The 15,654-nt window shown below is 38.5% G+C and overlaps 1 protein-coding gene across 2 annotated transcripts in view; it reads left to right on the forward strand.

Moving 5' to 3' along the window:
• LOC108706963 (phosphoglucomutase-like protein 5) overlaps nt 1–15,654 on the forward strand; it is a 77,679-nt gene that overhangs the window by 16,834 nt on the left and 45,191 nt on the right. The window contains exons 1-2 of one of the 2 annotated variants that reach the window (XM_018243831.2): nt 191–881; nt 13,630–13,792. In XM_018243831.2, coding sequence (XP_018099320.1) covers nt 624–881; nt 13,630–13,792 — 421 coding nt within the window. In that variant the 5' untranslated portion in view covers nt 191–623. Of the gene's footprint in view, nt 1–190; nt 882–13,629; nt 13,793–15,654 lie in introns of those variants that run through there. The other variant, XM_041580145.1, reaches the window with a different exon arrangement.

Genomic DNA, 15,654 nt, shown 5'->3' on the forward strand with positions numbered 1-15,654 from the left:
ACAGTTAAAGGACAACAATTCTCAGCTACTTTTTAGCTGTGCTATTTTTGGCGTTGGTTTCTGTTGATTGCAAAGATTTAACCCTCCCAGTTTTTTTTTTGGCAAACCCCCCCGTCCTTGTTCAAATACCAGCATTTGGTAAGCATTGTACATGAACGGCATTCATATGAGAGGAGGGGGGTATATGGGTGTGGGATAGGGTTTGGGAGGAGGAGAGGATAGCTGCACTGCTTACAGTGAGGTACACAAGTATATCACCGAGGGATCTGCACTTTTGAAAGGTTACCCATTCTAGTATATGAGGAGAGGAGAAAAATATATCATCATTTGCGTGTGAGAAGGGATGAAGTGACAACTATAAAGTGGACCAGTACCCAAACAGAGCTCTACAGCCAGTTCTACAGTTTTAATGCTCTGTGATACACTGACAAGTGGAAGAAGTGCTTGATAGATTTAAAGACTAAGATTTCCAGTGCACAGAAAATCTTCTCAGACGCATTTTCTGTGGAAATACAGCCGGGGAGAAGCTCTTTCCCCTACTCTTCTAGGATTGCTGTTTTTCTGTCTCTCTGTTGATTTCTCTTGCAAAACGTTTAAAGGAGTGAATCTAGGAACCACTGGACATGGAGATAAACCCCATTCCTGTACTTACGATCCAGACTGTTCCCTATGAGGATCAAAAACCAGGTAGCAATGGCTTTAGGACATCTACAACAGTGTTTGAGAGCAAGAGGAACTATCTCCAGAACTTTATCCAGAGTGTGCTGTCATCCATAGACCTTAGGGATCGTCAGGGTTGCACCATGGTGGTCGGGAGTGATGGAAGGTACTTTAGCAAGACAGCCATTGAGATCACCGTGCAGATGGCAGCAGCCAATGGGGTAAGTTAATATTTAGGAATGGGTGGAGTGACCGGTACATTGTGGTCAGAGTATACATCATGCAAAGAAGGAACTGAAATAGAGACAGAATGTCCATGTCCAACCTACTACACCATCATACAATCATCTTTAAAGCAAGAGAGTTATACCATGTGTGGTATGCTAAAATCTCTGCGGGCACACATTAGGTAGAGGTAGACAAATTAAAGTCACCTTAAGTGGGGCTCAGACCTGGAGCTGGCAATCTGTGGGTTCTGGCAAATGCCAGCGGGGCTGCTATAAGGTGCCATAGAAAGTCAGTATTTAGTGGGCTGATGGGGGCTGGGTGGGCCTCTGTGTGGGCTGATTGGACCTCTTTGTACCTGAAATGCCACATTGGACCTCTATGTACCTGAAATGCCAGGGCCTATTTTAATTCTCAATCCGAACCTGGTGGACAGTGATAGTCCTGACACACCTATATAAGAGAATATCTGACTTATCTAGCACTGGGTAGAGGAGCATTATATACTGTGTAATTGCTGTTCATTTAATAGAATATATAACTATTCTAGTTTATTCTAATTAGCAGTCTGATAACCTAAATCCCCCCATATGAAAATTGGCCCTCTTTTCACGTACACATCACGTACACATCATGGGTACAGGAAGCAGATATCTTGGAAACTGAACAGTGTAATTCTCAACTGAGTGAAATAATGGGAACTTGGCAGCCTGTTTATGACATATTATAGTGAAGCAACAGGATTTATCTTTTCCTACTAATGAAAAGTATCTTTGCTGGTCAATCAGCAATTTGTATAATCTTGTTCTCACATTTATTGGGTATTCTGAATATTATTCTATTTTGTTAAACCCCCCATTTATTCATTTGAATTTTCTTAAATCACATTTTGTGAGTTGAAGTCTCCATGCCATTATATTATATATTATATACATTACAGGTTTTTTTTCCTGCTCCCTCCTAATTCTGAGCATTAACACCAAACTAAATGTAGAAAACTAGAGATGTCTACTATTGAGTGTAATTGCAGAAAAATAACTTCTTCCACGTTTTCTCATGTTTTTTGTTGTTGTGTTACTTGTCACAGAGGCAATTTACACTTGGGGTGCCAAAAGTTAGGCACCCCAAGTGATTATATTTACTTACCTGACGGCAGGTGCTCCTATCAGCAGAAATCTGCACCGGCCCAGGGTTATTCCAGCGAGCACCAGAGAGCGATCCTCTTCCTTCTTCAGTTTTCAAATTTCCTGCAGCAGACGCATCTAAAATAGAACAAAATAGCTGGCTTTTTCGTTAAAGTTCATTTCTTTGCTCTACTGCAAAAAGACAGAGGAAGCAGGAAGAGGATCACTCTTTGGTGCTTGCTGAAAGAATTCCGGGCCAGTGCAGGTTTCTCCTGATAGGTGCAACAGCCTGGAGTGTCAAGTAACTAAATACAATCACTTTGGGGTGCCTAACATTTGGTATATATATATATATATATATATATATAAAGTTCAAAGTGGACCAGCACACCAAATTTTCAATCAAAAAAAGGTTTATTTCAACATCACTTTCGTGTCCAACGTTTCGGCCCACATTAGGGCCTTTATCATCCTTGATAAAGGCCCTAATGTGGGCCGAAACGTTGGACACGAAAGTGATGTTGAAATAAACCTTTTTTTGATTGAAAATTTGGTGTGCTGGTCCACTTTGAACTTTACATACTACCATTGACCAAGCACCCACTCTCGACAACCAGGAAGGAGTGCAGGTACTTTATGAATATATATATATATATATATATATATATATATATATATATATATATATATATATATATATATATAACAAACAAGGGAAAGTTGTGCTCACCACTAGTTTTTAAAAATCTTGTATTTGTCTATATATATATATATATATATATATATATATATAGATATATATATATAGATAGATATATATATATATATATACCACATGAACTGCTGACTTTGCCTATTTGGGTAAGTTTGAAAATGCAATTGGTTAAGGCCCATGGTGTCCCATTGTTGCATCCTCTTGCAATGGGTCTGTATAGGCCACTTGTTCTTGGTAACCTTGCCAAATCAGTGGATTTTTCCATGTATGCCCAGTTTAAGTCTTGACCGTGTTAGAATGTTTGATGTTAATGCAGCCAGATTTCACACTAAACGGGAATACATCATACCTAGATAGCCTCTTTTATCTCAAATAAAATTCTTATAGACAAAAGTCTAAATTGATTGGTAAAACATGAGAATAGTATAATACCTTGTCCCAAAAGATTCAGCTACATCTAATTATTTCACTAATAACCATGCCCGTAAGTGTGGAAGGCTGAGAAGAAAAAATTATTGCACTGGGGCTCCCTAAGATTTTTATTTCATTTGTGTTTATATTACATGGAGGGGTCAACCAGGTTACAAACCTCTGCCCCCCTCGCATATGTGAGAATGCCGGCGCACACAGGCGAAAGTCTGTGAGTGGCGCGCATATGCACGCAATGTGCTAAAGGCTCCGCAACTAGTTTTATTTGGGGGGCCCAGAGTTTGGTGGAGGGGGGCTGCAAAGACTTATATTTGATAAGTGTCATAAGATTGAACCATTGTTGTTTGCAAAAAAAATTCAGAATTTGCCAATATACTGTTTACATTCTGTTGTATTCTCAATGTGCACACAATGAGACTAATTGCACAATGTTGCAGTCAGTCACACATTCCTTGTGAGTAAATGGACAAGTGAAAGCAAATGCATGTGCAGTACTGAATATCCATGAATGGATTTGACATTAAGAACCCAGATCTAATTTTGGAAACCTGTATGTATGTGTGTTTATGACTCTAGCTATATTTGCAGTTACACTCATCACTTTGCTGTGCTTTCTTCAGGGGTTAAATGGGTTTTTGCATACCATGGCATGTCACAGTAGGAGTTGAAGCCTGCTGCACAATATATTAGTGTGATCAGAATAGTCGCTTCAGGAACCCCATCACCATTTATCTCACCTGATTGTGGCTTTTTCCTAAAAAAAAAATCTGATCTGGATTTGGCAACCATGGCTGGACTGTAGACATGATGATCTCACATCCAGACTGTTATTATCCATTTGACTTGCCTTGGTGCCTTCCACTCTTACATACTTTTGGAATATTCCCACATTATAAGATACAATACTTTATTTCTCTGGATTGTCTAAGCTATGAGTTAAATTCTGTGCGATAGAAGGGGTACCTAAGTGGAATTCTATTTCAGAAATAGACTGTGAATGTTAAATGCAACGATGCTATGTTTAATAAGTTCTTTTTTCAGTATGGTAAAGTAAACTGTAAAAACTACATGATTTGCGAAGGCCTCAAGCAGGCCAGATATTCACATTGTATCACAAAATCTTCAAAATCAATAAAAACGGATCAGTTTGTATGAAAATCAAAGGGAATTACAGTTGCAAGTAATTTTGTGCTGGATGTTTGTAGTAGCATGTCAAAAGGGCAATAGGCCAAGACATTAAGGGGCAGATTTATCAAAATGTGAGATTAGAGCTTACCACAGAAAAAAATCACCAACTTCATCTCTCCTATTTAAGGGCAGGTTTATAAAAATATGAGTTTGAGGAGGTAAAAAAAACGCAGCCATACTGGGAAAAAAACTCTTCAACAAAACTTGTGCGACTTTTTTTTCTCAAATGCTAACTTATTTAAGAAAAAAAAATGCAACACAATATTCAGTTTTTTCGTGGAAAAAATTTGCATACCAGCAAGCATCTCATTGTCCCATTCATTTTCAATGAGGCTGATTATTTAAAATGTTTTTATCATGGCTGAAAATATGGATAGGCAGAAGAGGCACCTGCCTAGGGCACAATGTTGGAGGGGCGCTGAGCAGGTACCTGTTAAAGGGTCTTTTGCCTACCCCTAGTCCAAGTTTGCTCTCTTCTGTCGTTCTCACGCGCATGGGGGGAAAGAGGGCTAGGCCTGGCTCTGGTTTTAATAAACTGGGAAAATAAATAAAGTTGTTAGAGTACATTACCATTGACTTCTGTACAACCTTGCCAGCGTTCACTTGCAAGGCTTTTCTGACCCAACCTTCCCAAAGCAGATGATTAACTAATATGTACCCCCGCCATTGCCACCGCTATTATTCTGCTTTTCTAAAGAGATGTGTTAGATTTTAATAATGCAGTTAGAGTTTTTGGCAATGGTTACTATACCTTGTGCAAAGGTTACTCTGTTACTTCATAACCCCAAGTTAGTAGCTATGGAGCCAATTTACTAACAATGAATTGCAATTTTTTCCATGAATCAAGGAAAAAAAATTGTGGTTTTCCTACATTTCTCAAAAGCTATAAAAATCTGAGCTTAATTAATTGTAAAAACAATGAAAACCACTAATATAAAACTTCGCCAAGCAAAAGTTGTCAAGGTGACATAGAAGTCAAGGGGAGCTGCTCTGATCTCAATGGACCGCTTTTTATCCATTTGGACTTTTAGAGGTTTAAGGATTTTTTTTCTGCAAGGAATTTTTAGAGGTTTTCCAGGTATTTCGAGGTTTTAGTGTATGAGAGTTTAGTTGTAGTTTCCAAAATCTCTAAAACCACTAAAATCCAACATCTAATAAATAAGCCTCTGCATCTTGACTGTTCCATTAGCCAATGCATTTAGACCATAAAAATATTTTTAAATTGTAAGGTGTATAAAGTTCACCTTGCAAATTGAAAAATAATGATGTTGATATGTAGAGCGATCGTAATCAATTCCTTTGGCTAATGCGTTTAGAACTGCTGCTTTATAGCATAAATACAGCCAGATATCTGAAGCTATATGTCTCTGTGCATCATTAATTAGGTATGACCTCAAACAAAAACATTTGCATACTTAATGCACCTCTTTGCCTCCTCCTTAGTGCTAATGAAAACAAAACTTTAGCTCTGCTTTGTATAATTCAATGAGATTTCAATTTAGCCATTGTGAAAAACGATTTAAAAAACAAATATTACTAGTGCCCCTACCGTAAATATAATATTTGGATTCAGGCAAGTACATAATGTAATCCTGTTCTTACATTTATAAAAAGAACTGAATTCCCATTACGAATGAATGAACATGAATTCCCCTTGCAGTCTTTTTTCCAGTTTTATTTCCCACGCCCCTTCACTAATCAAATTTAAGCATAAACTGAAATGTATGTCTATTTAAATGATAAGCACATTTTGTAAAACAACTTAAATAGCAGATGATACATATACCAGCATTCTAGAATCTTCTTAATTAGATAATTTTTCCTGTTTTGCCCCCCTAGTGATTACATATAGCCATGACCTTGAAAGCAAGATACTCTGATCTGAAATCTGGCAAGTGAAGATTTATTCCACTACTTAAAAGAATGTTTGTTTAACACCCAGCTCTGTTCTTTGGTAGACAGATGTTCTCCCAGCAGATTTGCCAGTAACTGGGAAACTAGGGAAGACAGTCCTAAAGGAGCAACAATACTAAAAAATAAGTGACATTTAAAGCGAAATCTTGGGGCATTACAACTATGCATTTTAATTGCTTTCTTTCGCTCTGTTGGGTTGGTTTTATTGATGTCTAAACATGAATGACCCAAATCATTTTGCCTGTTTAGGAGAAATCAAATTAAGCAATTGAACTCTGATATGGCTTAATCTGTGTGCCAGTCTTTCCTTTCTGTCTTTGATGCTAAGCACAGAGGGATAGTGGAACATAATGTTTGTGATCCACTTGCAGAGTTTGCTGATTTAATATCCTCATCACAGAACTGAAGGAGACTTTTTTATTTGATTTTGATTCACTTGCTCTATTGGTAGTAGAAGGTTTAACCATAGTTATCACTCTGACGTACACACACATACAGAGCTGATCTCTATCAGTTCTATTAGTCTAGGCAACCTGGCTGGCCAGCTCTCTGCGCCTGCCTCTGGCACACGTGCTGCGTGAGCATGCACTCGACCTGCCTGCCTTGAACGCGCGTATGAGTGATTGCGCACACTGATGCCCCAGGGCACACATTAAAACAAGCAAGCAGTGAGGCGACAAGGGATCGGAAAACAGGGGTAGGCAGCAGAAGAGGTATCTGCCTGGTGCCCCCCTGCCACTGCATCCTAGGCATGTGCCTCTTCTGCCTACCCCTAGTTCTGGCCCTGCCTAGATGTAGTACTCACTAGGTAATATTCTCCAGTGATTGAAGGATGCTCACCGTGGTGCACTACTCCAAATGTTGCCTGTACCTGCGTTTAACCACTAACAATTCCCTATGCAGATTACCCTGCAGGGTATTAACCTTCCTAGTTGCCTTATTCACGCTCGTTGGAGCCTCAGACTGCTCTACTAACTACTCTGATTCTGTCTTTGACTCCTAGAGTGACCTATTACAAATCTTCCCTCAAACTAACTTCTTCTAGTGAGGCTTACCTTCAACTCTCAAGCACCAACTACCAGTTCCATCAAGTGGGGTCCAAAGAGACAAAAAAAATTGTGACTTTTACTAACAAAGGTTATGTGCAATCTCCGTTTTCACAAATTGTAGCATTTTGTCAGAAAATGTAGTTTAATTGTGCCCACGTAAAATATTGCACCTGCTGGCGGGTGCAGGAGATGCTACAATTCAGACACAAAACTTGTGGCCATTTGTAAATCATACACATTACATACATATAGATCATTGTAAGTCATATCAACGTGATCATTATAGGCATTTATCGTGAGTAGTCTTATATTCTTAAAAATGCCCTCCACTTCAGTGTGACTTGTGAGCTTTCAAAAGTTTATTAAAAAATCTCAACATACAGTATAAATACAGAATGTGTCGGCTACAAAGATATCATACAATACAATAATACTTTATTATTTTGAAGGTTCCCAAAAAGAGCAATCATGCACAGAACACAAAAATAATTTTGTATTTTATGTCTGGGCAATGGCTGAGGTAAAGTACAGAATACCCTGGTACTTGTAGTATGTTTAAAGGACAACTAAAGCCTTACTAAAGAAGTAGGCTAGAAATGTTGTACATTATGCTTTGGGCTTCTGTACCAGCCCAAGGTAACCACAGCCTTTTAGCTGGAAAGATCTGTGTCTCCAAAAATGCCCCAGTAGCTCCCCATCTTCTTTTCTGCTGATTCACTGCACATGCTCTGTGCTGCTATCACTTACTGAGCTTAAAGGAGAATTCAGCCCGTTAAGAAATAAACCCCCACCCCACGTAGACCCCCTCCCCTCCCTCCTCCCCCCAGCCTAACTGCCCCTCCCCCGGGGAAATGCCCCATACTTTATACTTATCCCTTGGCATAGTTTCTGGTATCCGAGTTCCACGCAGCCATCTTCCGGGTCTTCGTCTTCTTCCGGCGTTTCAGCAATTTTCGTGATTTTCGGCGCATGCGCAGTTGTCGCAAATCGGCAAATTGCTCCAACTGCGCATGTGCCAACATGCTGATCTCCCACTCAGCTTGCCGAATGGTTGAATTCTCCTTTCATAACCGACTCACAATATACAGTACACATAGCATATAAATGTCACAATATAGGACTGATTAGTAATTAATATAAATAATTACTACATGGCAGCACAGAAACCAGTGCAACTAGCATCAGAATTTAATAATCAGCCCTGTAGCATCAACTTATATTACAGACAAACCTCATTTTCTGCTTGATCATTTGCGACAACCCCTTAGATTCTCAACAGCTGCTCAGAGCCCACTGTGTTGTAGACACTTTCCAAGATGGTGACCCCTGTGACAAGTTTGAGGTCCTGGATCATTGCTGCTATTGAGTAGCTGAAACTTTAGTCTGGTGCAATAAATTCAGTATATAAGTGGACTGTAAGAAAACAAAGTTGTAGATAGGTCTAAGAAAGAGTAATAATTGGTTTAAAACATTTCTATCTACTTATACTCTAAGCCTCTTCCATGCAGGATTACTTTTGTTTAATCAATAAGCATCAAAAAAAGTTCCACACAGCGAAAAGAGGGTTTAGCAGTGGTCTGTAAATGTATGTCAGGTATAAACAGTAGTGAATTGCTTTTGCTAACCACTTTCTTCATCACAGCATCAAGAAATATAGTAATTGGACTGGTACGTCTTTTTCTGTTTATAAAAATGTGTTACCTGGAAACATTTCAAACTTGACCATATAAGAAGCCAGGGAATGTTAATATTATTATTTCCTTTTTTCATTGTTCTCCACTTAATCCACATTCTTTCCTGTTTAAAGGAATTCGCAACCTAAGAATAAATTCAGCAGGGCTCCAATCTCCTCGTCTCTAATTAATGCTGATAGCATTACCCTAATCTGGAGAGGACATGAAAAGGAAACAGTTTACATTACTGTAGATCAGCTTACATGGAATTTGAATTTCCATTTCCACTTTAGGTACTGTCTGATTATCTCTGTCCAGGCCATCACTTAAGCATTCACTTGCTGCCTTCTGTACTTGCCTTTAATGTCTCTGTTAAAATCTGTTTCCTGTCTTTTTATAAATTCATAAAAGGTTTTGGGTTTTTCCCTATATAGTGGTCTTCTATTCTCAACTCCCTGCTCTTGGGCTTCTTTTCACCAAAGACCTTTCTAAAGCCATGTAGATAAAGACACACAATATTATCCACAGGGGCAGATCTATCCAAAGTGCAGTCAGGAAGATTGCCACTTAGAAGGTCTGACTGAAGATAAAGGTGCCACAATTATGTTTTGCATAGAGGCATACAAAGGTATGATTATAAGATTGGGACATTACTAATGAGGGCAATTCTAATAAATGTAAGTTACTAGGCTGCAAAAATAGCATTTTGATTGCCTTTATATTTCCTGCCCCTGTACCCCCATGAGTATTTATTGAATGCCTGGCTGGGCACAGTTTAGTAACTGAAGGGGTCTCAATATGACCTTCTACTGTTTATAAAGGCTGCACATTCCTTGTAAAGTTGATACCATAAAACATTACCTTTTAATAAAAGTATTAGGGTTCATCAACTGACTTTCCAATTTAATATATCCATTAATTTTACAAATAGTGTTCCCTTCTTATTATCATCAGTTTTGGCATCACAGTTGAGCGTGGATGGGCTACATGTGACCCACATGCTGCCTTTTCTGCATTAATAGTCTTGTGTTACAGAAAGAATAAACTGGTAGGATGGGGCACACAGCCCACAGTATGCCCATATTATTGCCATGTGCTTCAATAGAGCATAAGGGGGATATAAGAGCTGTTGGATTTTGGGTTAAAAACTGTCAACTTCACCTAAATCAGACATCTGGGCATTTTACCACCAGCTGGTGATGTAGTATCCCATAAGCTACGTGTATATTTGTATGTATATGTCTAAAGATTTGCAAATAAATCTTTTTAGATGTATAGCAACACACATTCATTTTTGGAGCCCGGATGTTGCAAAAAGATATTTCTTAACAAGTGTGGAGCTCTGTTGATAATGATAAAGTGACCAGGGTAACTGTATAACTTTAATCATTAAAGGAAAACTATACCCCCCAAACAATGTAGGTCTCTATTAAAAGATACTGAGTAAAACAGCTCATGTGTAAAACCCTGCTTCATGTAAATGAACCATTATCATAATAATATACTTTTTTAGTAGTATGTGCCATTGGGTAAACATAAATAGAAAATTGCCATTTTAAAAAATAAGGGCCGCCCCCTGAGATCGTAAGATTCACTGTGCACACATACAAACCACATGTAAGGTCACATGAGCCAATTAACAGACAGAGTTCTGCCTTTTGCTTCCTCACTTCTTCCTGTTACAGTTAGAGTTGTAGTATTTCTGGTCAGGTGATCTCTGAGACAGCACAGATAGAGTCACAAAATGGTGGTTCAAGGCAAGAGATGTAAAAGGGCAATATTTATGTAAATATATATTCCAGTTTGGTAAGATTCTTTAATATGTCATTCAATTTGATATAAACTATCTGTTGTTTAAGTATTCATTTTGGGGGTATAGTTTTCCTTTAAGATTTACCATCTTGGGGGAATGGGAATGTTTGTATGGAATGAAAAGCCACTGCAGGAAAAATAATCAAAGAAAAAAGGAACATGAGCTTTAATTCAGGCTGTACTGTACTGATAGATGGTGATGTATGTAGATGGTGGTGGTGGTGTATGTTTCATTTTCTTGTGCAATCCTCTCTGTAGAATATAACGTCATGGTCAGGAACTGATTGATTCATCGATAAATGGCATCACTATTCAGTCCTATCAGAGAATAGACAGAAATTTCCACCAAAACTTTTTGGTTTTGGTGATTTATATATTCAAATCTTTGCCCACTGTTTTACAGCTACTGTAACTTTAAACTAGCAGCAAAACTGTATACCATCCTATTGCCATCATCTTTCATTTAAAGGTTTTAGGGCTTTTAGTTGTGGTTTCTGCAGTTGGACACCTCTGCATACAGTCATCATTTAACATTCAAAGATTAACGTTATTAAATCCCTTACTATTTTTACACTTGGATTTTGTGAACCTCTTTCTTCCTTTAATAGTTACAGTATGAGCAATGCAGCATGTGTATTTGGCACTTTAGGCGTGTACCTTTATGCCTCGCCATGTGTCTAAGCTTTATAATTCTCCACGATTTATTGTGCAGCTGACTGCTTTCTTCAAGCACAGGTTTCTTTTCTTTGGCTTCCAATACAATTTGCAGAACTGTCAGTAAGGCTTATGGTCCTGCCAAATGCTATAGCTGCTTGACAACAAATACAGAATGCTCAAAAGGCCCGGATTTACATATCGGTTACCCCTAAGTGCCTGGTCAAGTATTTAGGTCATTTAAACTCTTGTGTGACTGTACTGTAGTTGAGGATCCAATACATAAAACACAGGGCATCATTAGCACTTGACAAATCACTGTATTATGTTTTGCATGGAATGATAGCTTTAATTTCATTAAAAGGGAACTATCACAAAAAATTAATAGAAGCTTCAGCATACTGAAATAAGAAACTTTCTAAATATAATCAGCTATAAATGTTGCATCACTTCTGAAATAATCAAGTTTATCTTCACTGTCTCTCTCTCAGCATTTGTTTCTCTTCGTTCTGTCTTCATGCAGGAGTTGGGTGTCAGATAATCATTGACAGTTAGATCCAATATATCTTATAAAGGGGCTTCTTTTGCATAGAATATGTATTAGAGCTCACTCTATTAAAATCACCAGAAATCTTGTCTCTCTACATGCAGAATTTGTGCAAAAGGCAGTTATTATGTTAGGTTTTTGTTTGTATTGGAATCAGTTATTTGAATGAGCTCTAATTAATCTGCTAGGAAAGGAAGCCCCCGTATAAAATATATTGGATCTGTCAATAAATATCTGACACCCAACTGCTGCATGAAGACAGAATGAAGAGAAACAGAGGCTGAGAGAGGGATAGTGAACATAAACTTATTTCATGATGCAAAATGTTTAATTGATTGTATTTAGAAAGTTTCAGTATGCTGAACCTTAAAGGAAAACTATACCCCCAAAATCAATACTTGAGCAACAGATAGTTTATATCAAATTGAATGACATATTAAAGAATCTTACCAAACTGGAATATATATTTACATAAATATTGCCCTTTTACATCTCTTGCCTTGAACCACCATTTCGTGACTCTATCTGTGCTGCCTCAGAGATCACCTGACCAGAAATACTACAACACTAACTGTAACAGGAAGAAGTGAGGAAGCAAAAGGCAGAACTCTGTCTGTTAATTGGCTCATGTGACCTTACATGTGGTTTGTATATGAGTACAGTGAATCGTACGATCTCAGGGGGCGGCCCTTATTTTTTAAAATGGCAATTTTCTATTTATGATTACCCAATGGCACATACTACTAAAAAAGTATATTATTATGATAATGTTTCATTTACATGAAGCAAGGTTTTACACATGAGCTGTTTTACTCAGTATCTTTTAATAGAGACCTACATTGTTTGGGGGGTATAGTTTTCCTTTAAATTAAATTTTCATTTTCGCGATAGTTCCCCTTTAAAAGGCTTAGTAGTAACCATGATGCATACACTGCATCACTAGCACAGTAAGAGTGATGTTAGTTTGGGGTGGTATTATGTAACAAAGTGTATATGATGGTGGAATTATAGACAGAGGGTGTGTACTGCATTTTGGGTAATAATCTGATTCCTTTGTGGTTATTTGAGTGTCAGGGACTGGGAACAACAACATTAGGACTGACGGTTCCTCTGGATCAGGGGTTCCCAAACTGCGGTCCAAGGGCCACATGTGGACCAGGATGCATATTAATGCGGCCCAGCTTGAAACGCTTGGTTCCCGAGGAAATAGGAGGAGGGGGGACTCTGCCCATTGCCCAGTTAGTAATAATAATATAATGATACGTCTATTTATTATCCAGGTGTCCCATATTCCAGTGTATAGCTCCATCTGGTTATCCAACTGGCATAGTAGTTCTTTTCTGTGTATTTCCTTTACTTTTACAAATCAAACGTGTTTGTGTATTTCATGTGTGGCCCCAGACAATTTTTCTTTTTCTAATGTGGAAGTTTGGACACCCCTGCTCTGGATGGTATCCTTTTAATCTAATGCTGATGCAAGCTACATAGCATCATACCTGCCACCTTTATTCTAAAGTGTGTTGTTGTATAAATTGCATAAAAATTTGCATCATAGTGGTGTATATCACAGTGTAATAAGCAATAATAATATTTTATTTAACCTGTCATTTGACATATATATATTCTTTTTCCCTGTTAGATTGGTCGATTAATCATTGGCCAGAATGGATTACTGTCTACACCTGCTGTATCATGCATCATCAGAAAGATCAAAGCAATTGGAGGAATTATCCTAACAGCCAGTCACAATCCAGGAGGACCCGGAGGGGATTTTGGAATTAAATTTAATGTTGCTAATGGAGGTAAATGATTTGGGTGGATATTCTCACACATCAGGGTGTACTGTATGTACTCACAAAATTATGTCCCTACCGCAAATCTGTGTAACATGATAGCAAAATGGAAACTGATTGATAATTAATGAGTAGTTTGTTTCTAACCTGCCCCTGTTTTTACAGGATGATCCCAAAACATGACCATGGGTAGATCAGGCATTTTAGCTGGATGTGGTTTTGAGCCATAAAATGTCTTGATTTTAAAAATGAGAGCACTGGAAGCTATAGAGTAGTTATTTCAAACTTCAAACAAACGGTTGAAAATGCTTGCTTGCCACTCTAGCTGTTATACAAATACATCTCCCAGCATTTCCTACACGGTATTTATGGCAGTTCTGGAAGATTTAGTTACAGCTAGAGTTAAAATCCCTAATATAGCACATATGAGTGTACTTAAAATACGTTTTAATTTTTTGGTTGTGTATATGGCCCATAAAAGTATTCCATCTCTGTTTGTCCCAGAAGTTGTCAGTGCATGTTTTCAGAATCTAGTTCCCATCTGATTTAGGGCCTGCTAGGAAAAAGTGGGCTATTTAATTTTCCCACAGTTAAATGTAATGTTAAAAAAATGTTCTTGTGGGGATTAGGAGGCAACCAGAACAATTCTTGCTCCTACATATTGTAACGCTTTCTTGGCCTATCCCGCCAATTAGGGGTTAAGGGTGTCCAGCTAGTGTATGAGCATGGGTTACACTGTGAAACTACACTCAGGGCGGAGCCTTCGCTAAATGGAAGCTTCCCCTTTAAGATGGTGTAAAACTACAACCCACAGGCTAATTAGAGTGAAAGATAGAATAATGGACGCCAGGAGGTTCTTTAGATAGTGAAAACAAGTGAGATGGTTTATTAGCACAACAATATGCAAAGGCAATTGACCACAGGTTTACTCACGCAGGAGTTGTCGTAGGAGTTAGCATGTCACAGAGGAGAAAGGATAGCATTGATGATGATGCAGCATGTACAGATGTCACTCCTCAAGTCAAACAGTAGGAAGAATATCTCACTCCCAAAGACCAGCGACCAATGTGAAACAGGATCGATCAAGTAGGGGTCAGGCAGTGCTCTGCTAAACTGAATTCCCTATCACTGAGTTCCCTACACTAAAGGCACCTTAAAAGCCTTTGGGAGGCTACTCCCTGCTATTCTCCTTGTTGGAGCACAGAACTGCTCATACTACCTTAATCTGGCTATCTCTCTCTCCTAGAGAGACTATTACAGATCTGCCCTAATGATAGCTAATCCTCATTCATGGGATTGCCTGGTTCCCGACTTCAGCACCAAAGGTACAGGTCCCTTTGGGGTAAATGGCTTACTGGGGCCTTGGTGATCCCAGGCTCAATGGGAAACACCTAGCAGCACAGACACCAGGAGCCAAAGAGGAAGAGGCCACTCCCTACACAGCACTATATAGCAGTGTGGCAGGGGAGTGTCATTACACTCTTTGTCCAATAGGTGTAGTTGTTACACTTTACCAGTTAGAAGGGCTAGGCCCAATAACAAGGGAAAAGAGAACTTAAGCAAAGGTAGGGGATTAACTCTATAGGAGCCTAATAGATCCTATAGGCCCCTAAAATATATACAGACAAATGGTATAAAAATGTAGTCATAGAACTGTGCTGACTAGACATAATATAAAGATTCAAAACTTTGGCTGAAACTGGATCACTTTTTTCGAAGGGGTATAACAAGAGGTAACGCTACAGCAAGTACGGGAGTATAGAGTATATCCTCTGGGAGTATAGATCACCATTATAAATGCCCGGGCCTTCTTAGAAAATTGCAGGCAAAACCTCATTAATCTTCGTACGTTGTGTGATAACTGTAACAAA

This window comes from Xenopus laevis, chromosome 1S, assembly GCF_017654675.1.
Source record: "Xenopus laevis strain J_2021 chromosome 1S, Xenopus_laevis_v10.1, whole genome shotgun sequence".
Lineage (NCBI taxonomy): Eukaryota > Metazoa > Chordata > Amphibia > Anura > Pipidae > Xenopus > Xenopus laevis.